This window comes from Rhinoderma darwinii, chromosome 13 (assembly GCF_050947455.1).
Source record: "Rhinoderma darwinii isolate aRhiDar2 chromosome 13, aRhiDar2.hap1, whole genome shotgun sequence".
In the NCBI taxonomy this organism is placed as follows: Eukaryota; Metazoa; Chordata; class Amphibia; order Anura; family Rhinodermatidae; genus Rhinoderma; species Rhinoderma darwinii.
Genome location: NC_134699.1, coordinates 25,750,973 through 25,776,043, shown reverse-complemented (window position 1 = coordinate 25,776,043; position 25,071 = coordinate 25,750,973). Strand labels below are relative to the sequence as shown.

Sequence of the window (25,071 nt, the reverse complement as noted above, 5' to 3'; positions counted from 1 at the left end):
CCGCCATCATTATGAAACTCCATTTAGATGTTTGTAAACAGAAAATTACGTAGTGCTTTTCTGTTTTCATTCATCCTTGACAGCTGTTGCGCGAATCATGCTGTTCGCACGGAAGTGCTTCCGTGCGACATGCGTGGTTTTCACACACCCATTGACTTCAATGGGTGCGTGATTCACGCAAAACGCCCAAAGAACGGACATGTCGTGACTTTTTTTCAGCGGACTCACGCTGAGTAAAAATCACGGACATGTCTGCACGGCCCCATAGACTAATATAGGTCCGTGCAACGCGCGTGCAAATCAGGCGCGTTGCATGGACGTTTTTCCCGTTCGTCTGAATAAAGCCTAAAGGGAATGTAAACAGCATGATGACAATATTCAGTGCTTGAAAACTTTTATTTGTTATACAAAATGCAGCTTTGCTTCTGAGCAGAGAAGGAATTGTGGCGGCCGGCTCCCTCAGTGTCAAGGAGGTAATAAAAGTCCTGAAGGAGTTTTCCAGCTGCACACACAATGAGAGACACCCCTATATTTACAGACAGCTGATTGGCTGAATGTAAATGGAGCTTATTATTGTGCTGAGATTTCCTGCTGCGAGTGAGACGGGGGTAGCTGCTTAACTTAGAGTTTGGACACAGAGTTGTATACATAGTTGCTGCAGGAGATTGAATTAAGGGGCTTACTGGTAAAACAAAAGCAAAATATACCAACCGCATTCTCCTCCTCTTCTTGTTCTACTTCACGTTGCTGTAATTCAGTACGTTTGATCTTTGCCTCCATTGATTCATTTATTAAGTGTTTCAGAATGGATGCTCCTTTAGTTGTTTTGACAAATGGGTGCTAAGTAAGATGAAAATAGTATGTAACTAAATGTAATAATTCCGAATAAAACCCTTGTGAATATCATTAACCAACTAAAATCCTATAATAATTATTTTTTTTCCCATTAGGATCACATTTGACACACACAAAGATCTCCTCACAATTTTTGAATCGTTACTGTCTTTAAAGTGAATGTCCACCCTTGAACAACATTTAGTTGTTTTTTTTTGTTTTCTTTCTAAATCAGTCCAAAATTCTGTGCCAATTAACTTGTTAATATATTTTTCTAGCAGACAGAGATGTTTTTTTTTCATATACACAATTCCAAATCCCCTGCATAGACAAAGAGTTATTCTGGCTGCCTTCAGCCACCATTAGGCCCTGTTCACAATGAGTTTTTTGCAGGCGGAAAAATTTTTGAGGCAGATTTTGACCTGCCGACAGAACACTCGCTGCGTTTTTCGTGGCGTTCATGTCAATGTGAGGTCAGAGACGGAAACGCCCGAACAAAAGGGCATGTCACTGCTTCTCTCCACGAGCATTTTTTACCGCTCGCGGGCAAAGCGTCTCCGCCTCCCATTGAAAGGCGATTTTGGGCATTTTTTGGTGCTGTTTCCAACGCGGTTTTCACGTCAAAAAAAGCGCCAAAATACTCTGTGTGAACTAGCCCTTAGGGGTAGCTTAAAAGCTTATGAACTAGATAGTATAGTGAAGAACATTATTTGAATTCTCCTTTAAAGGACCATCCTGGCAAGAACTGATACGGTGTCATACCCCAACCCATCAGGCCCAGCACAACCAGTGTATCTGTTTTGCCCAGAGTGTAACATACCACTATTTGTATAGGTGCAGGTCTACGGTGCTAATCCTAGTGACTTTACCATGGTGTGACCACTATGAAAATACACATTACCGTTACAGAAAACTCGTTAAAATGTCATAATTAATAATAGATGGCATTACTGATCCCACACATAACACTTGGTTTTATTTATTTTGCATTTAATATGTGTTATATTTGTCAGAGGCCAAACCTAAGATCAATAAATAATTCAGTGAAATATTAACACTACATACTATTCCCACCCCATCATGTCCTAGTTTTCTGAAGTCACGTCTTCCTTCAGTCTGCAGAGAGCCTGAGCATTTTATTTCATCACAGCGAAAAACACTTAGAGGAATCCTCATCGTTATCGAGGGAAATCCTTGTTCTCAGAATTCCCAAGAATTGATTTATCACATTTAATGCATCACAAGCAATTAAAATAAAACACTTCTGAAGTTTACGAAAGACATTGCTTAAAGGAATAGTCTTTATGAGCTCCAGGCAGGGCCAGATTAGAGGGAGGGCACAAGGAGCATGTGCCTAGAGGCCTCCACCACCTTGGGGACCAAGGAGCCTTCAACCAACCACTCTCCCTGCATTATCTAGCTACACCCCTGGTACCCATTATTTATATAGATAGTGTATACACGGCTCACCTCTGGGACTCCCACCTGTCCGGAAAACGGGGATCTCAGATGGTTGTTCAACAATCCTATATAGCTGAGAAGTAGACGCATTTGTGGTAACTCTATCTTTGAATGTCTAAGGCCTTATTCACACGAGTGTATCAGATTCCCGCACGTGAAAAACACGCGTAAATCTGGTCCGTGTGTGTTGCGTTATGCATCAGTGTGCTTTGCGAGGGGCATGCGTTATTCACGCACTCACAAAGCACATCTTTTCTTTATTTTCAATCAAATTGGTGCGCAAATCACGCACTGCACACAGATGTGCCTCCACTTGCGGTGCGTGGTTTTCACTCATCCATTGACTTCAGTGGTGCGTGGTGCGTGAAAACGCACCAATATAGGACATGCAGAGAGTTTCACGCAATGGACTCTCGCTGCGTGAAAACTCCTGCGTGTGCGAACAGCCCCATTGAAATCAATGGGTCTGTGTGCTGCGCGTGATTCCCATGAGCAGTACACGGATGTTATTCACGCTCGTGAGAATGGGCCTTAAGGGAGTCACTATCTTGGCTATCTCAATACTTTCCATAGAGTTCAATGAAAAGGGCAATGTGCAACCTATATGTGGCTGTAATGGGGGGTCAATTGCGATTAGAGCTCCTAACAGATTTTTTGCCTGGGGCTTCCACCAACCCTAATCTGGCCCTGGCTCCAAGAAGTATCCATCTATTTATCCCTTCTCCAATACTAGAGCTTAAAAAACAATACATTTTAGGATATGGACAGGGATTAGACTGCTTCATGTGTGGCAGACTATGAGACAGCTGAAACATCCTCCCATTGGCTGGTCAGTCTGCAATGAAAACCTGGTAAGCTAAGCCTATCCCTCTGGTGTTCTCCAAACAACAATGGAAGGGACCACAAGTAAACTCAAAAACAAGTGATACGAATGTGGTTTGGTCTTGGAATCTAAGGTAATATTGCTTGAACCCTGAACACACCCAGCCATAAAAACCTTTCAGCTACCTTGCTATTATTTTTAACCCACAGTTGGATAAGGCCACCATAATATACTATGTTAGTATTATGAAAATGGATTACGAGCTCTTATAAACTAGTCCCGTCCATGAGTTAAACTGGCCAGATTTGCCTATGTGGATTCCAATAAAGGACCAGAATCTACTTCAACATATTATTATCAAGGGTCAGGCCATTTGAAAGAGAATCTATCACTAGTACTGATCTACTCACAGCAGCTGAACTAAACTGTCCCAAAATATAGAACCGGGGATGAAATTAAAGGCGCCACTAATACTAATGAGTAGAAAACTCATTCCAGAACTGATCCTATACTTTCCTATGGAAGTAGTTTTGATATCCGATGCATCAGCTGTGACCCTAGACAAAAAAAAATGCATCCAGACCTTTTTTTGTCTAGCTTGGTCCGGCTATAGACTGGTGTACAACTTTTTCATCAGTTGTGTCTGGCTCAGGCATAAAACAACTGGCTGGCCACAAATGATATATGTGAACATGGCCTAAGGGGAGAAAAACCGCCATATATTCTGATTAGCAAATGCTACATTTCATTTTGGCCCCCGGCTCGACCCTAATGTGATAAATCTGCCTCATAGTATCTTGCAAATATCAGACTAGTATCAGTCTCAACCATAACTATAGACCAAAAAAAACAAAACAGCAAAAAAAAACAAAAAACTTTATTAGATATCAATTGATACATAGCCTGTGTCCATATAGGAAAGGTAAGCGAACTATATAGATTTGGAGATAAATAGGGTTATACCTGTAGCAGCTCCGTTGCACTCGATCTTTGTTCCGGATTCTTGACTAGACACTGGTTAATAAAATCGATGAACTGTTTTGACCAAAGTTCCGGCTTCCGAAGTGTCGGTGGTGGGTTTGATGGAATCATGAAAATAGCCTAAAGGGGAAAAACTAATATAAATGTAATATGATAATGTATTTTATTTTCAGATATCAGTAAAATGATAAGTTCTGGCTTGGGACCATAGTGTACGGTTACACAAATTCCACGCAAAAGAGGGAAGTAAAAATTTAACATTTAGATATTTTCTTACTTTTGTATAGGATCTAAGTTTTAACTGTAAGAAAAATATGCACTAAATGCTCTCCATGTTATATACTGTAGTACTGGGGAATTATATTATATAGTCAGAATTAATCCCGTTACAATATAAAGTAAAGCTCTACCTTGATTATACTTGGCAATAGTCCACAAATGTATATATCTAATAATTTTGTAATATATCTTATAAATTTTCTGTTTTTACTAGTATTTCATTCTGGTTTCACTCTTCGTCATGCAATTCCTCTGTTATTCCTCCTGGAAAAATATAAATACATGGACAACTGGGAGTTACCATTCCCCTCGTTAATAGGGGGTTATCCCTACACAGTCTGACACTGCCAGCACTGATTGGACAGTGTCAGGCTGTGGTGTAGGAACATGCACCCCGGACAAGGGTAATGGCAATACCCAGTTGTCTATTTATTCATACATTTCCAGGAGGAATAACAGAGGAACAACACAAAGCAGAGCTCTGAGGAAAGATGATCCTTAATTGTTATTTAACGGGGAATACAAGTATTTACTAAATCCTACATGTCAAGAGGGCTGAGAAGTCCTTATTTAAACCTGTCACTAGGTCATATAAGCTGAACTGGTTTACTGACCCGAATAGCGCTGTCTCCCTGATTCCAGTGCTGTTTTTCTCTTTTTTTCCTCCCCCCCCCCCCCCTCCATTCCAGAGATATGGGCCACTGTTGTATTGGCTTCCTCTATGCTAATTCACTGTAGTTAGCCAACAAGGGGTGAACTACCCTCAAGTTGCCTCGTGCTGATTGGTCATCATCAGAAACAGGGAAGCTAGCCCCACCCCATTGGCTAACTTCAGTAAATTAGCCTATAGGGAGCCAACACAACAGTGGGCCATATCTCTGGAATGGGAGGGTTCAGGAAAAAAAGAAAAACAGCGCTGGATTTAGGGAGACAGCGCTATTCAGGCCAGTTAACCAGTTCAACTTATATGACCTAGTGAAAGGTACTCTTTAAATAGCATAAATAGTAATTATGTGATAAGGGTTATTTTCAAAATCCCTTCCTTTACAAGAGAGAATAATCTAGTAAAAACCCTGCAGGGCTCCTGAAAAATAAAATGTTTCCACCATTGCAATTGTGGACCTGTCAGCATACCACAGGCCGCATTTTGGATCCAACGATAGCATGGATTGCGGACATGTTCAGTACTGAAAATGTCAGAGCCCCTCACAGCGATCTACAATTTATGATCCAGAACTACAGCCCGTAACCATCTCGTATATTACAGTTGAAGACCCACAGGATGAAGGGTGTGATATTGTCCCTGGGGACAAGATATAGGCACGCAGGCCTGAAAATGTATGACGTCAATTATCTGGAACCTGTTACCGAATCACATACTTAGTACAATGTAATCAGTGAGCGGCAGGTGCAGCGAGCACCGATCAACGAGACATCGTTCATCGGCGCTCGTTTGCTCCTGTCACACAGAACTATGCATGGGTACGAGCGCTCGTCCCCATACATCATCATGTCGGCATCATATTTACACAGGGAGATGTGCTGCCGACAACGATAATATTTTACTTTTTTTAAACGATACGACCAGCAGACGATCCAGCGTTTGCTCGTTCATCTGCAGATCGCTGCCCTGTTTACACAGGCCAATTATCGGCAAAGAGCGTTCTATGAATGCTCGTCTGCCCGATAATCGGCCAGTGTAAAACCCCCTTAAGGATTTTTATTTACCTGTGTGATTCGTATACAATACATCTGTAAATTGTATATTTCCATTTTATTAAATATGGCATCTTTCATTTCATTATATTTTAGGGTCCCCCAGAACGCTAGGCCAAGCACAGAAAATGAATTAAGAAGCATTAGCTCAACCCGTTTTGAGCAATCCTGGCTGGGTTGGGTTCAAAATGCCTAAACTATGTTTCAAACTGGGCTTTATATGATATAATCCATAAATACTTTTATCATTCAAATGCCCTTTTTGGCAAATGTCATTTTTCACATGCATTTGAAAAACCAAAACACTGTGTATGCAGGCTCTCTCATATTTTACCATAAATGTCTGGCCACAGTGCTTTTTGGGGCAAAAAACAAAAACAAAAAAACACCGACAACGCTAGTAAAGGCTGTGTATAAATTCAGCCTAAGGGAACATTTAGCTAGTAGACACAACCCCTACATTGGCCCAATTGATGTAAAGTGTAGCTTCTAGAAATAGACTGGGGTGGAATGATTGTCTGACCTATGGCCAACAGCCCCTCAAATGCAGCAATTAATAAAACAAGGGATTTTCCAAAATTAGAAAAAAAAAAATGAAACAACACCACTCTTGACCATGGGCTGTCGCAGGTATGGCAGCTCATTTCTATTCAAGTGAATGAGGCTGGGCTGCAAAACAGAAATCCTGGAAAACCCCTTGTAGTGCAAGGCCTAGAAAAAGAAAAACATAATGCAGGCAATAAATACTGCTTACATGTATGATGAATATAGTGGGTGATAATTGTCCATGATCTTTATTGCCAGTGGCCTGGACAAATGTCAGTCCACTCCTGGCTCTTCATGATCACAGCTTATACCTATAGATGGTCATTTATTATAATGGGTGCAAAAAACTGATTGGAGAAAGTCAGAGTAATGAAACTCTTAGGCTGAGTTCCCACAGTGCAGATTTGCTGCAGATTTTGCCTGCACTTTATAAGCCAAAACTAGAAATAGTTCCAGGAGAGCAGACCTCTAAGGCCTTTGGCCTCATGCACACGACCGTGTTTTTGCGTCCGCAATTCCCCCGCAAATCCACGGGAGAATTGCGGACCCATTCATTTCTATGGGCCCATACACACTATCCGTGTTTTCACGGGTCTCCGCATGTCCGCACATCCGTGCCGCAGAAACTCAGGACATGTCTTATTACGCGCCGCAAATTCGATGCGGACATGCCAATAGAAGTCAATGGGCCCGTGGAAATTGCGGATACACCTCCGTGTGTCATCCGCAGTTTGCGGATTTGCGGAAGTGTTGCTAGGCGACGAGCGGGAATGAGTTCTGTCGTCATCCTGTTTTACCTAGGCTTTTTTTTTTTCATCCGCATTTTGTGGATTACATACGGATGAACTGCGGAGGACATTTCACGGAACACGGTCCTGGAATTTGCGGACCAGAAAAACACTACGGTCGTGTGCATGAGGCCTTTCTTTATATATTTCTTCTGTTTAGGTTCCGTTCATGGTCTTCGCTTAAAAAAACGCGTGCAAAATCTGCATCAAATGTGCGCTGTAGAAACTCAGCCTTAGGCCGGATTTACACGAGCTTGTGCGTTTTGCGCGCGCAATAGGTACATAACAGCTCCGTGTGTCAGCAGCGTATGATGCGTGGCTGCGTGATTTTAGCGCAGCCGCCATTATGACACTCTGTATGTATGTTTTCATTCATACTTTTTACTGCTGTTGCGCGAATCACGCGCATCACACGGAAGTGCTTCCGTGTGCAGCGCGTGATTTTCATGCACCCATTGACTTCAATGGGGGCATGATGCACGAACAACGCACAAATATCGGACATGTCGTGAGTTTTACGCAGCGGACACACGTTGTGTGAAACTCACGGACAGTCTGCACGGCCCCATAGACTAACATAGGTCCATGCGAGGCGCGTGAAAATCACGCGCGTTGCACGGACATATTACACGTTCGTCTAAATAAGCCCTTAGGGTATGTTCACACGGCAGATTCTGACTCCCATTAATTTCAATAGGAGCCAGACACTTCCGTTTCCCACTAGCTGATTTTTTCCCAATGAGTGGGAGGAGGAATAATTCTGCTGCGGATTTTGCGGTCGGACCCACCAAGCAAAATCCTCCGTGTGAACTGACCCTAAGACTGGGCTCCCACACAGCGTAAACACGGAAGTATTCCTGCAACATAATTCTGTGCGGAAATTCCGCAGCATTTACAGTAGCAGCAAAGTGGATGAGATTTAGAAAATCTCAGCCACACACTCCGGACAAAAATGCAGAAAAGTTGTGTGAAAAGAGTTCTGCGGTGCGACATTTAGTTCTGCAGCATGTTCATTTATGCTGTGGGTTCTGTGCAGAGATGCTGCGTGTTTGGCCCATAGACTTCAATAGGGAGCATCAATTCTGCTAAAGATGTTGTGGTTTGTACAGCGGAAACGCAGAAAAAACGCTGGAAATCCGCAGGTGCACATATAGTTTGCTACAATAAACGCTTGACACTAAATCCGCAGATAAAACCACTGAGGAAAAAACCGCGCTTCTACAGCAATATGCGCAGCAACAATGCAAAAGGCAGGATATGCTGCAGATTTCTGTGACTGAAATACCTGCGGTTTATTTTAGATTCCGCGCAAGATATTTTGTTGCAAAAAATCTGCAGCATTTCCTGCCTTACACTCTGGGAGGGGAACCCACAATATGAACTGGCATTGAAATACTTGATCTACCCCTTATGTGAAGTATAAATGAATAAATTACTTTTAATTGTTTCGTTGGTTTTCTCCTTCCGGTGCTAGACCAAATGAAAGCCTGATCAAAAATGTAGGCAGATAATCTTAATATTAAATATAGGAGTGTTTAAAATACAAGGGAAATAAACCGCCGGGCAGACGTTATCGTCATTAATACATCATTCTATTGCTGCCATCTACTGGTGGACCGCTTTTGGAACACTGCACATTTTGTATTGCCAGAACGTCTTCATTTTTTCATCACCGGAGCTGCGTAAGGGCTTATTTGTTGCGGGACAACCTGTAGTTTTCATTGGTACCATTTTGGGGTTCCTGCGATTTTTTTGATCACTTTTTATTCCATTTTTTTGCAAGAAATGTGACCAAAAACCATCAATTCTGACAATGTTTTTTATTCTTGTTTTTTTTTACGGCGTTCACCCAGGGCCATAAATGACAATTTTTGTTTATTCTGCGGGTCGATACGATTACGGCGATACCAGATGTATATAGTTTTTTTATGTTTTGCAGCGTTTGTGCAATAAAATCACTTTTTTATAAAATAATTTATTTTCTGTGTCACCCTATTCTGAGAGCCGTAACTTTTTTATTTTTCAGTCAAAAAAGCTGTGTAAGGGCTTGTTTTTTGCGGGACGGGTTGCAGTTTTTATTGGTACTATTTTGTCGTACATGCGACTTTTTTATTGTATATTTTGAGAGAGGTGGTACCCAAAAAATTGTGATTCTAGCATTGGTTTTTTTTACTTATTTTTTTGCGGTGTTCAACGTGCGTAAAAAATAGTATTATAGTTTTATAGTTGGGGTCGTTACGAACACGGTATATGTGTACTTTTAGAACGTGTTTATTTTTTTCCTATAATAAAAGACTTATTATAGGAAAAAAAAGCATTTTTTGTTTATGTCACTTATAACTTTTATTATTACACTTTTTTAAAACATTTTTATTATCTTTTTTTTACTTGTCCCACTTGGGGACATTTAGACTTGCAGCTCTGATCGCTGCTAGAACACAATACACTACCTCCGTAGTGTAATGTGTTCTGTCATTGTGACGTGACAGTCAGTCACCCCATTTTGATTATCAGGTACGGGGGGGCGGACAGGGGGGGTGATCGGGGGTCTAATAGGGAGTGCTGGCCCTTATTTTGACCATTTCTCTCTTCTCTCACAGAATATATTTTATGTTTTTATAGCGATCGCCGTTATTCGGTGAATAACGGCGATCACATGACCGGAGAAAACGGTCCTCGGTCTGTGCTCCGAGGCCTCAGCTACCTCCGTAGCTGAGTACACAGAGTTTAAGCACCTCCCGGGGGCGCTATCTTATGCCAAAGCGCCGACATGAAAAGGCGGCGGTCTGGCAGAAGTACCCTTAATGGCCACCGTGAAAACACGTATAGGCGGTCATTGAGGGGTTAAAGGGAGTCTGTCACAAGAAATTGGCCTATCAAAGCAGCAGTGTGGCCTCATCTGAATATAACGCGGTTTAACGCAGTACGTGTTTTGAACGCCAACTGTATTCATTTGGTGTATGGGACGTGTTAGCGTCCTGGTCCTTCGTCATCATGTGTTGGGTGGATTTTTAAGGTCTCTACAATGAAGTCCTGATATTGGTTCATGAAAAGATGGATCATACTCTCCGTTACTAATACCAAACACAGACACAATAACTATACCACTCCAACAAAACTGCAACATAAAAGACATTCCTGCATTGTGACACAGTACCAGCTTTGCTCTGAATTTGGCTGCATTCACACAGGAGATCCATATTCCAGTTACATTTACAGATACATTTCGTAATCTCAACGACCACAGGGTACATGCAGCCGTATGCCCACCACCAACGATGCCCCTACTGCAACAGCCTCTGCAAGTGGTTTATGCAGAGCATACAGCCTGCCCCAAACAGCACATGATTCTAATAACACCACGTACAGGGCAGCGGCAGGGAATTTAAGTGATCCGTCTGAGGTAGGGAAATAAGATGGTGAGCCTTCCTAGTCTGATGTGAATGTAACCACAGTAGGCTGGCAATATGTTAGTGGCAGAAAATCAATATTATTATAAAATAATGCAATATAAAATTTTAAGTGGTTTGAATTTGGAGCTACAGTTTCAGTCACCCCTATGAGATAATATATAGAAAAATTATCAAGGCAATAGGCATCCGTTTTTTCTCAACTACGAACTAATAGAATAGAATAGCAGAATAAATTAAATACCTTTATTAAATTAGGGACAAACAACATAAAAATGTAAAACTACAATGTGTACCCGCACATGGAACTTGCAGAAATAAATCTGTCTATAGAACATGAGAGGTGACACTGGTGACACTGAGTATAACTGCTGGCTATAGTCAATTATATGAAGGATCAGCTCCAGTTAACATTGCTCTAAAAGATCCTCCCCGACATGTTTTGCCACAGATGCAGCGTCCTCAGGGGTTTTAGGGGCATATAGTGGCACGCTCCAAACAAAACAGCCTCTTTATGGACTTCCACTGGAACGAGAACAGGTGTGTGGCTGCGGCTAGCCAATGAATGCGTGTATTCAGCCTGAGGAACCTCCTTCCTGCCAGATAGACTTGATATGTGGCCAATAGTAAGCCGATGCAACACGGCCAATCACAAGCAGGCGACCACACCTGCGCACTAATGCCATAGACAGATACCAAAACTAAGTAAAAAAATCAGTGCTACTGAGCATGTCAAGGGACTTAGAAAAAATATCAGGCAAACTGCTAGTAGATGCCGAGACTAAGTGGGAAATCAGCGTTACTGAGCATGTCAAGGGACTTAGAAAAAATATCAGGCAAACTACTAGTAGATGCTCAGACTAAGTGGAAAATCAGCGCTACTGAGCATGTCAAGGGACTTAGAAAAAATATCAGGCAAACTGCTAGTAGATGCCGAGACTAAGTGGGAAATCAGCGCTACTGAGCATGTCAGGGGACTTAGATAAAATATCAGGTAAACTGCTAGTAGGTGCCGAGACTAAGTGGGAAATCAGCGCTACTGAGCAGGTCAAGGGACTTAGAAAAAATATCAGGCAAACTACTAGTAGATGCCGAGACTAAGTGGGAAATCAGCGCTACTGAGCATGTCAAGGGACTTAGATAAAATATCAGGCAAACTGCTAGTAGGTGCGGAGACTAAGTGGGAAATCAGCGTTACTGAGCATGTCAAGGGACTTAGAAAAAATATCAGGCAAACTACTAGTAGATGCTCAGACTAAGTGGAAAATCAGCGCTACTGAGCATGTCAAGGGACTTAGAAAAAATATCAGGCAAACTGCTAGTAGGTGCGGAGACTAAGTGGGAAATCAGCGTTACTGAGCATGTCAAGGGACTTAGAAAAAATATCAGGCAAACTACTAGTAGATGCTCAGACTAAGTGGAAAATCAGCGCTACTGAGCATGTCAAGGGACTTAGAAAAAATATCAGGCAAACTGCTAGTAGATGCCGAGACTAAGTGGGAAATCAGCGCTACTGAGCATGTCAAGGGACTTAGAAAAAATATCAGGTAAACTGCTAGTAGGTGCTGAGACTAAGTGGGAAATCAGCGCTACTGAGCATGTCAAGGGACTTAGAAAAAAATGAGAAATTTACTAATAGATACCGAGACTAAGTGAAATATCAGCGCTACTGAGCATGTCAAGGGACTTAGAAAAAGTCGGAAAAAATATATCATGCAAAATGCTCGAACACTTAGAATGGCAACCAAATGATGTTGTGCAAAGCGTATGGCATCTGTCGCAGCCATTATTACATCTAATGGATGAAGGAGAGGAAAAAAGGAAAAGATGGATGAGAATAACATCCATTATTTAACAAGGATGATAATCTCGTGGAAGACAAAATAGTACAGCAATATGAGGCATATGTAATTCTTTATCAAAATATATATTGTAAGACAAAGACATTATTAATACATGAAAGTGCCCCAACGTATTAAGGTTATTATATTATATATACTAGAACAACGATCACATGATACAAATGATATTGATAATGATAAAAACAGCAGTGTTTAAAGTAAAACACACAGAAAGGCCACGAAGGTAAAACCTTCGTTTAGGCCATTGGGGATCAAGCTACTGAGGCGATGGATCCAACGAGCCTCTTCCTGCAAAAGTTTTATATTTCCATGTTGTTTGTCCCTAATTTAAGGTATTTCATTTATTCTACTATCCTATTCTATTAGTTAGTAAGTAGTTGGGAAAAAAACAGGTTCCTATTGCCTTGGCAATTTTTCTATATATTTAAGTTTTTTTACCCGCCAACTATTAGGGTCTTTTCCAATATTTGTAAAGCTTTATGAGATAATAGAACAGAACATCACTGTTATAATATTAGATTCAGTCATAGGTGACATCATCATTTGTACTTCTTACCCTCATTGGATGAATGTCAGCATACGGGGGCTTCCCTTCAGCCATCTCAATTGCAGTTATGCCAAGTGACCAAATATCTGCAACACAGTTATATCCAATCTCTTGAATCACCTCAGGGGCCATCCAAAATGGAGTACCAATAACAGTGTTCCGCTTTGCCATAGTGTCCTGATGAGAAATAACACCGGAGCTAAACAGAAGCAGCCACATATTATACATAGCGTTACCATAAACTCATGCCCATTGGTACACTGAGACCCTTCACTCTGCCCACTCACATTGGAGATCTGCATCTGGGAATTTGATTTCCCCACCTTATTACAATCACTTCTGGTTGAGATGGCAATAATTTTACAGTCGTTGCCGGGTGTACTCTTAGGCCTCATGCACACGACCGTGTTTTTGCGTCCGCAATTCAACCGCAAATCCACGGGTAAATTGCGGACCCATTCATTTCTATGGGCCCATACACACTATCCGTGTTTTCACGGCTCTCCGCATGTCCGCACATCCGTGCCGCAGAAACTACGGACATGTCCTATTATGGGCCGCAAATGCGGTGCGGACATGCCAATAGAAGTCAATGGGCCCGTGGAAATTGCGGATACACCGCCGTGTGTCATCCGCAGTTTTGCGGATTTGCGGAAGTGTTGCTAGGCGACGACCGGGAATGAGTTCTGTCGTCATCATGTTTTACCTAGGCTTTTTATTTTTCATCCGCATTTTGCGGATTACATACGGATGAACTGCGGAGGACATACGGATGAACTGCGGATGACATTTCACGGAACACGGTCCTGGAATTTGCGGACCAGAAAAACACTACGGTCGTGTGCATGAGGCCTTATAAAGTTATTCATGCCAAACAACAAATCTGCATCCCATCAATAAAAGCCCAGACCAGGCCACAGATCAAGTAAGAGATCGATCGCCGATTTGTCGTTTTTAACTGAAGGAATTGTGGTCCAAAACGACAACCTTCACAAACCAACCATGAACGACACGCCGTTCAGAAAACAGGCCGTCTGAAATCCCAAATGCATGGCCATCTTGTAATCAACGTTTGCTTAATAAATGGTATTTGAAAGGGATCTGATGGGAAATAATTTTTTTTCAATGTTGTTGCTCTACTTGATACTGCTTGCAACAAATATGTAAAAGCATCGTATCATAGAAATTATTATATAGCATGAAATGCAAGGTCAAAGAATACTTACAGTCAGCTGACCTGCCACCCCAAAATCTGCAAGTTTAGCAACCCCATCAGAGTTAAGTAATATGTTCCCGGCCTTAATATCTCGGTGTATTTTCCTCATGAAATGAAGATACTCCAGTCCTTTTAAAGTTGACTGCACAATGGTTGCTATTTCGTCTTCTTTTAACTGTAGAGAGAGAATAAAATGGCGTTTGTCATAGAAATCAGTAACATATAATTTATTTGATTGCAGGAAAAAGCCAACTTGCTGCACTACATGTTTGTGGAATGATATTTGAGGTACCGCAAGAGAAGGCGCAGCGCTGTTTTCTTGTATATAACGGAGTGCTGCAACTTGGTGAATGTTAGACATTAGTTTACAGCTAACAGTCGTGAAGGGGTTAAAGCCGAAACACCGGTCTGCAAATACAATATGGAGATAGAATCCCTGAGGTTGAAAACCAGGAGATGACTATATTAGACAAGACTAGCTTCATTTTTTTTACTAAAACTAAAGACAAGAAGTCCAGTGTTATTACAGCAATACAATAAAGAATAAAGATATGTCAACCGAGAAGGCATTTAATCGGGTGCATTGGGACTTTCTACAATCGGCTTTAAAGCATGTGGGCTTGGGCACCGTTACAATACCCTTGCCGGTTGTGGAATGTCTCAAGTCATTCTTTTCTGTTAGATAAGCGCAAGGGCACATAAAGTATTTGGGGACATGTATCTATCATTCATATGATCCGCTACATTCAACTTTGAGAGATGGCTTGGAGCAATGTACCTGGACTCCTCTACCCACTCAGCCTCCCTTTAACTCTTTTCTTCATACACAGCTTTCGTGTTTCCCCCATGATCAGTTTTCTGTCCACTTCAATCACCAATACCAGGAAATGACTGTCCCTCAATTCCATATAAAATTAATTTTCTGTACCCGCATTCAAATATGTTGTCTGTTTTTAAACGGTTGTCAAAAACAGCAAGAATACATGTAAAAACAGAAAAAAAAGCATATGGATGACCCATTAAAGTTGTCTCATCAAGACAACCCCTAATCTAAAAACAGCCACCCTGGCGACCATCTGATCGCCACTGGTCCGGCTCATGGAAACCCCGGCAATAATAGCTGTAATTTAGACCGGTGGGTGCAGGGGATTGGATGACCGACCATGTAATACATGGAGGGACTGGGTCTGCTATAGCATGCACAGCTCTTTCTTAATGGCTATCCACTCTGGCACTTGGGGTTACTGAGCAGAGGACCCTCCACTATGATGTCTATATAAGTTACAAAAATACCTGACACAGTATGTATGTCTTCAGTATTGTACACCTGTCTAGGGGAAAACAAGAAGTGAAACTCTCACAAATTATAAGCTCAAACTATAATCTAAGTACTTCCGCTTCGTATGTCAATGTAAATAGAGTACATGATGGTTATCATCAGCGACCAAGGACAATGTGCACAGAAGTTTTGTTTGCTCTTAAATATAATTGTGGGGATGAAATATTATATTGATCTGCTCAGGCATTGACATTCAGGATTGCATAATCTTTCAGAAAGAAATGTAATAATCCTAAAATATGTATTTAACTTACAGTTTGTTTCCGTAGTCGGATTATGTCAGATACAGATCCCCCTCCACAATACTCCATAACAATCCACAGGTCACTGTTCTTAAAATAGCTGCCATAATACTTCACAACATGAAGGCTGAAAAAGGAGAGCGGAGAAGATATAGTTAAACAGATTGCACTGGACTCGCATGAAGAGCCCTCATTACACGGAGTGAGGAGAATGGAAGAACCACTGGTTTGTAGACAGAAGGATAACTGAATAGACCATGAGAGGTAAGAAAGAATAGCTGATGAGAAGAAGAGAAAAATGAAATGGGAGAAAAAAGTGAGGTTTATAAGAAGGAAAAAGACAGATAAAAGGAAAGATAACCAATCTGAAGCTAGTCTGAACAGAATACAATGTATACTAAATCTATATTGGACATGTATGGCATATCCAATAAATGCCTAATAGGTGCAGGTACCACCTCTGGGTCCCATACACACTTGGCTGTGCGCATATGTGGCCACCTCTCCATTGATTTCAATGGGAAAGCTGCTGATCAATTAGAAAACTGGGATCACAGGACCCCCGTTCACCCGATAGATGGGGCCCTAGTGGTTAAATCTGCACCTATCAGGCATTAATTTCTTATACTGTGGATATGCAATAAACACCCAAGATGGGAATTCACCGGATTTCTGACCTTTTGGAAAACCCCTGTATAAACTTTCACCTTACTCTCATGCAGACGATTCCAAGGTCCCCCGCCGTTTTTTGTTTACTTGCTTGTAGCATTGATGTGTTGTACTTGAGGCGTGACTGTGGCAGCCAATCATTGGGCGCAGTTGTGATGTCAGTAGGGGCAGCACATCACCATAATGGCTAGAGACTGGATGCCATAGTCACGTGTTGAGTACAAAATGTCAATGATGCAACCAAGTTAAGAAAAGACCATGAAAATCATTGGCATGGGAGTAAGATGCCCCCTTTAAGACGAGTGAAGACAGCAATGATACCTAAAATAAAATATATGGTGATATGGTGATAAAAAAACAACAAAAAAACATGCTATCGACCTTCACCTTCTCTTCTAACACTTCCTGACATCTTTTTCCCTTACCTTCAAAATTCCAGATTACCTATTTGGGAATTGTTTATGACAGAGGTCAAACCAATGGGATTTCTAATCCATTGGTTGTAGGTTTCAAAACATTTTATGGTAATTCCAAATGATGCCAGAAGAGCGTTTGGGTGGACTGGTTAATAACGGTACTGAGCACCGTAGTTATTGGTGGAGGCCCATCTAGGAATTAGTTCATCTACATTCTAGAGAAGCAGTTGAGCATTAAAAATGTAGATCAGAGTTTGTCCTGGAAAAACTAGGACACGTGTGAGCCGACTTAAAAGTAATCCAATTCATCCACTTCAGATACAAGACTTCCATTTCTCTGTACAGAAAAATTCCGCATGAGATGTGTATAAAATGTATTCACAGGAAATTCATTTAAATGAACTGAAGAGGAAATCTCTTGGCTGTATAGAAAGGTCAAGACTTAATAATTTAGAAAGTTTTAAATATTGAATGATCCCTGGTTCCCTCGTGTCCTGACAGCATTTTCTCCATAGACTCCTCAGCACTCTCCAGAAATATGAAGAAACACTTGAAGCAGAGGGCAATGGGAAAACTAAGCACAAACTCTCTCTCAGGAGATCACATCTATTACTTAGAAGAATTCACGCTGTTGCTCATTTATAGGATGAACAACTTCTCTGATTAATTGTGGAATTGACAGATTTCCTACCACAATGTTTACAATTTAATTTCATGTAACAGAGTTGTCATCCAGATCTCTTCAGAATGATTATGGACAAATCATGAATTAGGCTTAGGCTCTGTTCACATCTGTGTTGGCGACTACAAAGTTTTTGATAGGAAGCGTAGCGCTGCATAAGTTAATGGGTTCTGTCGGCAGTGTCAGTTATGTGATGTGTCTAGACCTGCGTCATGGTTTCAACGTACTACGACGCAGATGCGAGCAGTCTCTGCAAGATCCGTTATATTTGATGACAAGAATAGCGTAACATGCAATGCTATTCTTCCCGTCAAAACGATGGACAATGGGAACCCAGAAATGGATGTGTGCATGGCCCCATAAAAATGAATGGTTCAGTACGCTACCCGCAAAAAATGGATAGGACACTAAAGAAAACAACGGTCATATGCATGAGCCCTTAAGGTGCTTATACTCATTGGAATAACGTCGGCGGGGCCCATTGATTCAAGCAGGTTAGGGACGCAATCTAATATATAAGGAATCCTCCCAACTAGTCCCTGACAGCTCATGCTGGGGTAAAGTAGGATCAGCCATATTGGATTTCCACATGCCTGATCCTTTGTTATGCCAGGAGATAAGCCGCTTTCAGAAGCGTTTGGCAGGGACTTGTCTCCCTTTTGACTATGATCCAAGCGTGAAAACTTGTAGGGGGTTGTATGGCCAGATCCACTACCATATCTGCAGGAGAGGAACATATGTTAGCAAGTCAACATTAAAGGGGTTTTCCCATGAAGGACATTTATGACATATCCATAGGATATCCTCAGAAAAAGCATGGTTGAACAGCAGCAACCAAATTTCAATCAATATATTCTTTTATTGGTCAAACATCCAGTAAAAAAATGGCAACGTTTCGACTCGTAACAAGTGGAGGGTCTTTCTTAAGCCTAGACTTGTCACGGGTCGAAACGTTGCCATTTTTTACTGGATGTTTGACCAATAAAAGAATCTATTGATTGAAATTTGGGAGACCTGTGCTGCTGTACAACCATGCTTTTTCTGAGGATTTCATTACGTCAGACTGGGTTTGTCTGATTTTACAGCTTGACACCGCTCCTGCTATCGGGATTTGTGCTGCTTCAAATACTTTATTTTTAGGAATATCCATAGGATACGTCATAAATGTCAGATAGATGCAGGTTCCACCTCTGGGACCCGCGCTTAGCTCTAGAACGGGGCCCCCTAAACCCTGTTCTAGCTTTTTGTGCTCACACTACCTCCCGGACAATTCCTGATTACATGGTCGCTGAATAGTAGTTACAGAAACAGCGTAGCTCGCATGCTACGCTGCTTCCGTGACTGCCATTCACTACTACTTCCCGTAACTCCCGACCATGTAATCAGGAAGTGGCCGGAAAGCTAGAACGGGGATTAGGGGACCCCATTCTAGGGATGGGTGTGGGTCCCAGAGGTGGGACCCGCATCTATCTGACATTTATGACATATCCATGTCCTCCATGGGAAAACCCCTTTAAAGCAAGGAAAGCTTAGCAACCAATCGGAATAGCTCTTTACAGTAAAGCTCTGGTTTGGAGCTACATATATATATATATATATATATATATATATATATATGTACAAGCAATATGCATACCTGTCACACTGCTGCATGATGGAGATCTCCTTTATGATTTCTTGCAGGTCAGACTCTACAGGAATTTGTTTAATGGCCACAATTTGGCTTGTTTCTTTGTGGCTCGCTTTAAATACACTGCCATAGGATCTAAGGAAGAACACACACACACATCATAAAAGGCATTAAATAATCGGGCCACTTTGCATATATCTCTGATGCATCATGGGTACTACTGTCATACAAAAAATAATACAAGGCTGTTTCTTACTCCTCTCTCTGGGATATGCAAGGGAAGCCCACATTAACATCCCGAGGCATGAACAATACCTAAAAGCTACTAGCTAGGTCTGCACAAAAGGGCTCTCTCTACTGCATGTAGTATGTAATTCGTTTTTACAACACTTTAAATTGGTTAAATTGGTTACATACAAATGAGCAGATCCCCCAGGGGTTCATCCTATGCAGGTACATGCATACCGATAGGGTGGCCTTATTCCTATGTTACTAGTAGCACTCGGATAGGAGATAATAAGGGGAGGTCTACTCATGTATTGTGGGTACAGAGCCAGAAGTCAGGTACATTTACAAACTTTCTAAGGAGGCAAAACTAAATATATCTTCTATTTGTGCAAGTAAGGGAAAGGAAATCACCAGTGACCAGTCTCCTGCCCAAAAATGCCCATATCTGCTGGATCCAAGAGAATATGAAAAGAGGGAGGGGAATGGGATAGCAGACGTAACTTCAGTCATATCTGAATGTTGAGGTTTTTGGAGGATTTAGACTCTAACTTTTGGGTAAATGTCATGTTACTGTAGATGGATGGCGACAACAGTGTATATGTCTATGGGTCAGATGAATAGCACATCAAAAGATTTGAAACCTCTTCACTTACCCTTCCCCAAGTTTTTCTAGAACATCAAATACTTCCTCCGGCTGTTTATTCAAGTTCTCTTCACTTAGCTTTTTTAACTGCCTATGGGAAAGAGTAAAAAAATGTTTCCTTTACCAAACACAAAGTTTAAACCAGAACAGCAATGTCAAGGTTACTTAATGTGAATCTGCACTCCTCACTCTACCTCTCCTTGAAACAAGTCAAAAGAAAGTAAATGTGGGGGGTCATGAATTGGGATCCCCCATTAATTGCTAGAATTAATGGGCCAACAGTGCTCTAATAGGTAATATACCCCTTAAAGGGAGGTCTCATGTAGACAACACTTCTCTATCTTCCTATTCGGATATGAACATCTTAGAGGGGGAGTCCCCTGTTCGTGACCTGCATCTATTAGCGAGTGTGGAGAGCTACCAACAAACAGCGGCTCTTGCCCTGGCATCGGTGCATAACTTGGTCGGGCATTTATTTGCAGCTGTAGCTGCAGGGGAAATGTAAGGCTCTAAGCAGCTCATGTATGGCCCATATCTCATAGCAGAGGGTTTCTGAAGCCAGACCTACAGTTGCTATCAGCTGCTTGCCAGGCCAGTTTTACTCTAAAAAGAGGTTGTCATGATGAGATAGTATTGAGACATCTCTGAGTCCTGCTGACAACAATTCCAAAGGAACTGTAGTATGCCGATCCTTGGGCATGTGGAACTGTGTTCGAACTAATGGTAAGGGACTAATCCCATTCATTCCATGTTTTTACACCCCTCAATAATATGTAAAAAGATGGGGTACACTTTATGGATACCATACAATTAATCCAATGTGTATGGACAACTTAAAGAGTAACTATGCCGCTGTGTTTCTGATCGGGTTTCCTTAAAGAGGCTCTGTCACCATATTATAAGTGGCCTATCTTCTACATAATGTGATCGGCGCTGTAATGTAGATTACAGCAGTCGTTTTTATTTAGAAAAACTATCAATTTTGAGTTATGACCGATAAGGAAAGCCAAGCAAGCGCTGTACGGACTCAGACTTTCTATTGAGCCCGTACACCCATCTGAGGTAAGACGATCAGAAATCATGTGCCATAACGCTCACCCGAGCATTCTGCCACTTCATTTAAGCAATTGGTGGGCGTCTCAGTGCTCAGTGCCCCACCGTTAAAAATTTCGGACATGTCACTATCACGTCAAAAGTTTTTTAAGTTGGTAAATTCTTAGCTTTTCTTATCTTGTAATGATGTTGAGTTATAGTTTGTATTGTAGTCCAGATACGCAGTCATAATTTTTCAGGCTTCAGAGCTGAAATCTCCCTGCTACTCTGGCTAGTTTGAAATATGCAGGATGATCAGGAGATGTTCACAGTACGGTAATCTGAAAAACGTACACTCCCACTACATTATAGGAGTTCAGTTAAGATAGTAGGTATGTGCCTGATTCTTAGCTGATTCCAGTAGCAATGTACTTTTAGGGTATGTTCACACCACCTATTTTTGGCCATTTTTCAAATCAGAAGCAGAATGCTACAAACATCTGGCCATTGATTTCAATTGGAAAAACGGCGTTCTGTTCCGATGGGGCATTTTTTTTACGTGGCCGGTCTGAAAAACGGCCGCGTTAAAAAATGCCCGCGAAAAAGTAGTGCATGTAATTTCTTGAACCGTTTTTTGGAGCTGTTTTTCATTGACTCTATAGAAAAACAGCTCCAAAAACGGCTGTGAAAAACGCTAGTTGCTATAAAAAAAAACGGCTGAAAATCATGAGCGGTTTTCCCTTTAAAACAGCTCCGTATTTTCAGACGTTTTTAGCTAAGCGTGTGAACATAACCTTACACCGGCTGTAACACAGTATCAGTAAAATGTGAGCAAACCAATGTGTTTACAAAGTACAGCCCCTTTCACAGAGCCTTTTCCTTGCACATTTGACTGATGCAACGGGCAAGTTCCTAGCACATACTTTAAATGTACTAATTGGCTCCCATCATACCGACGGAGGCCAAAAGAGTGGTAAACATTTTGTTAACATGGGAGTCTATAGGTGACGGATGTCGCTGTATGGCATCCGTCACAGGCATCCCTTAAACGTATACATCATGAGAATTAAATAGTTTTTCATGACGTATCTGTTTAATGGACGCCATAATAGCCTATGGCTAACAGTTGGCTGTAACAGATGCTTCACAGTATCATCCGTCATCTACAGACTATTATGGAATCTGTTTCACGGATACATCATGAAAAGGTCATGAGAGTTAATGACGTATGCGTTTAACGGATCCATAATAGTCCCTGGGGTATACATGCCACTGTTAGGCACCCGTCACAGCCTTCATTTAACGTATACGTAGTGGGCCGTGTATGGCCGGTTTCAGTCAGGGTGATTGTCTGTATTCTCTGTACAGCGTAGCGGATCATATGAATGATAGATAAGTGATACATTACAAGTATACAGCATTGCAGAGGACAAGATACAAAAAAAATAGTGTTTTTGCGGCTTGGATATATTAAATGTATTAAATATTAAATACTGAACCGAATATAATAATATAAAAAATACAGAATTGCAAACCAAAGCAATACAAGCGTCAAAGTAGGAAGTCAGTGTGAAGAGCATGGTATTTTAATAGAACAAGTGTCCTTCCGGTTTATAATGCACAAAAGCAGAAGTGAAGAAAGGGGACTTGCCCAATAATGTATTACACAATCCTGTCACAGTTATGTAAATGTAGGACATCCACAAAGACCATGTCATACCACTGTGGAAGCCACACAGCTAGGCCATTGTGTGAAGAAAGAGGCTGACTTATTACTGATCTATAATTATGACAACACATCCTGTATGACAACTCCTACACAGCCGCCCTTATACTGATGGTCAGACTACAGCTAGGAGTCATTTCAGAGCATACACAGCCGCTAACATACGGTACATATAAGTACTAAGGGCACAAAATACAGTAATCTCACTTCTATAGGGCCTGGGAAATTCTTGGTCAAGGGAAACAAGGATCGGACACAAATTTTGGTTTTGTGTTCTCTTTCAGAGACAAGCAGCATCAATGGTCTAAAGCTGCTTATTTCTTCTGCAGTATATATGCAACATGTACATTTATTCAAGAAGGTGCATGTAAATGGGGTAATCTGGACTAATAATTGTTTTTTTTTCTTCATATCTCCAGTATTGGGGTACATAAGTTCCTCGGTTGATCACATCTTTTATGCAGCACTAAATATTATCGTTATCGGGAGATGTGCTGCCAACATGATGCAAATGCACGGGGACGAACAATCGTAGTAATGATCATTGTCCCTATACTAAACGATCATTGCTCCTTTTAAAAGGAGCATCGAGGGCCGATCGACAAGCTGTATTGTCGATCAGCACTCGTTTTAAAAATGGTGCGGGGAATGCAGGCGAGCAAGAAGATAAAAATGACAGATTTTGCATCAGTAGCTTTTAAACGATATACAGATTGTCGTCGTTAAGGATGGTTTTCGGAGGTGACAGTCTCTTTATCTCAGAACTTAGTAACAGGGTAGTTAAAATGGCTTTTCTAAACTAGACAATCCATTTACTGTAGTTTATTAAAGAAATTGATTTTATCTGCAACTACCTGATTTACTTTTCTCTGCAGTGTTATTATTAAATTATTATTATTATTAAGAGTAATTCCGATAACATTATGCCAGGAAATGTAAATATAACTGAACAGTATTTACATAAAACATTTATTGCTACAATGTAAACAATAACAAGATGTAGTAATCATTCACAGTATATTGATATCGAGCACACAATATGTAAATAGTCATATAGATGTGCTAATGTAAAGAGATCTATCTCAAGATCCTGATATCTGTCGTTGAATGACATCATAAAATGCCATCATAGCAAAACCCAATTTTCAACTTTATTATAGAGTACTTTTACACTGGCACCTAATGAACTGATCTCTGAAATACACAACACAATTGTGACCCCCATGTGCTGTCAATGTGTCACTTCATCTATTTAATACAGAATAATAATACAAATAAACGGTTAAGGCAAAGGATACAATGGAATACTTTCAGGAGAATAGGAGACCTAACTTCTGGGAACTAAAGTCTTGTATATAACATCGTACAGAATATAAAGTCGTCCACATCGTCGTACAGCTGTAATGCCGGGGTGTAGACGGTTCTATTACCTTCTCGGGTGGTTCCTCAGCTGCACAGTCTCCATGCTGCTGCTGGCAGAGCTCTGTGTCCGGTGATCGGGGGGATGCAGCCTCCCCTGTGCTCCCAGCAATACATGTACCTGATGCACAGGATGATCGCAGCTTGTGGTTATTGCACTGTGCACACAGATATACATACACGATACCAGTGAACGGAAGTAGGAACAGGAAGCGAGTGCAGGCACACAAGTTACAGCAGCAGCAGCAGCAGCTCTGATGTCACCACCGATCACTTATCATCTACCTCCCTGCAGGTGTATTTCCCCCTTCAGTACAGTTGTAATAGTGACAGGTGTTGGGGTGCAGTGAAGAGACTTTGGCACTTGTTGCTCGCCAGGTGTGTTAGAACTACAACTACCAGCATAGCCTGCCAACCAGACCAGTTACAGTGTACAGCAGAAAAAAGGGAAGGGTTGGATCCAGCGAGGATGTAGATAAAATGGAAACTAGTTCCAAGTTTAATGGTATAAAGTTAAAACAGGATCTAGTAGAAAGATAATGTCCTGGGGTGTCAGGAGAAATATCGTAGGTATGGCAGGCC

At 41.3% G+C, this 25,071-nt stretch overlaps 1 protein-coding gene across 1 annotated transcript in view; it reads right to left on the bottom strand.

Annotated features, from left to right (window-relative positions):
- LOC142666364 (serine/threonine-protein kinase 4-like) overlaps window positions 1-24,672 on the bottom strand; it is a 31,316-nt gene extending 6,644 nt beyond the window's left edge. The window contains exons 1-8 of the mRNA XM_075846381.1: window positions 24,501-24,672; window positions 20,323-20,403; window positions 19,448-19,576; window positions 16,057-16,171; window positions 14,474-14,638; window positions 13,257-13,424; window positions 4,082-4,219; window positions 712-840 (exon numbers count right to left, since the gene is read on the bottom strand). Of these exons, the coding sequence (XP_075702496.1) occupies window positions 712-840; window positions 4,082-4,219; window positions 13,257-13,424; window positions 14,474-14,638; window positions 16,057-16,171; window positions 19,448-19,576; window positions 20,323-20,403; window positions 24,501-24,667 (1,092 nt within the window). The 5' untranslated portion in view covers window positions 24,668-24,672. The remainder of the gene's footprint in view (window positions 1-711; window positions 841-4,081; window positions 4,220-13,256; window positions 13,425-14,473; window positions 14,639-16,056; window positions 16,172-19,447; window positions 19,577-20,322; window positions 20,404-24,500) is intronic.
- Between the last annotated feature and the right edge of the window lie 399 nt (window positions 24,673-25,071).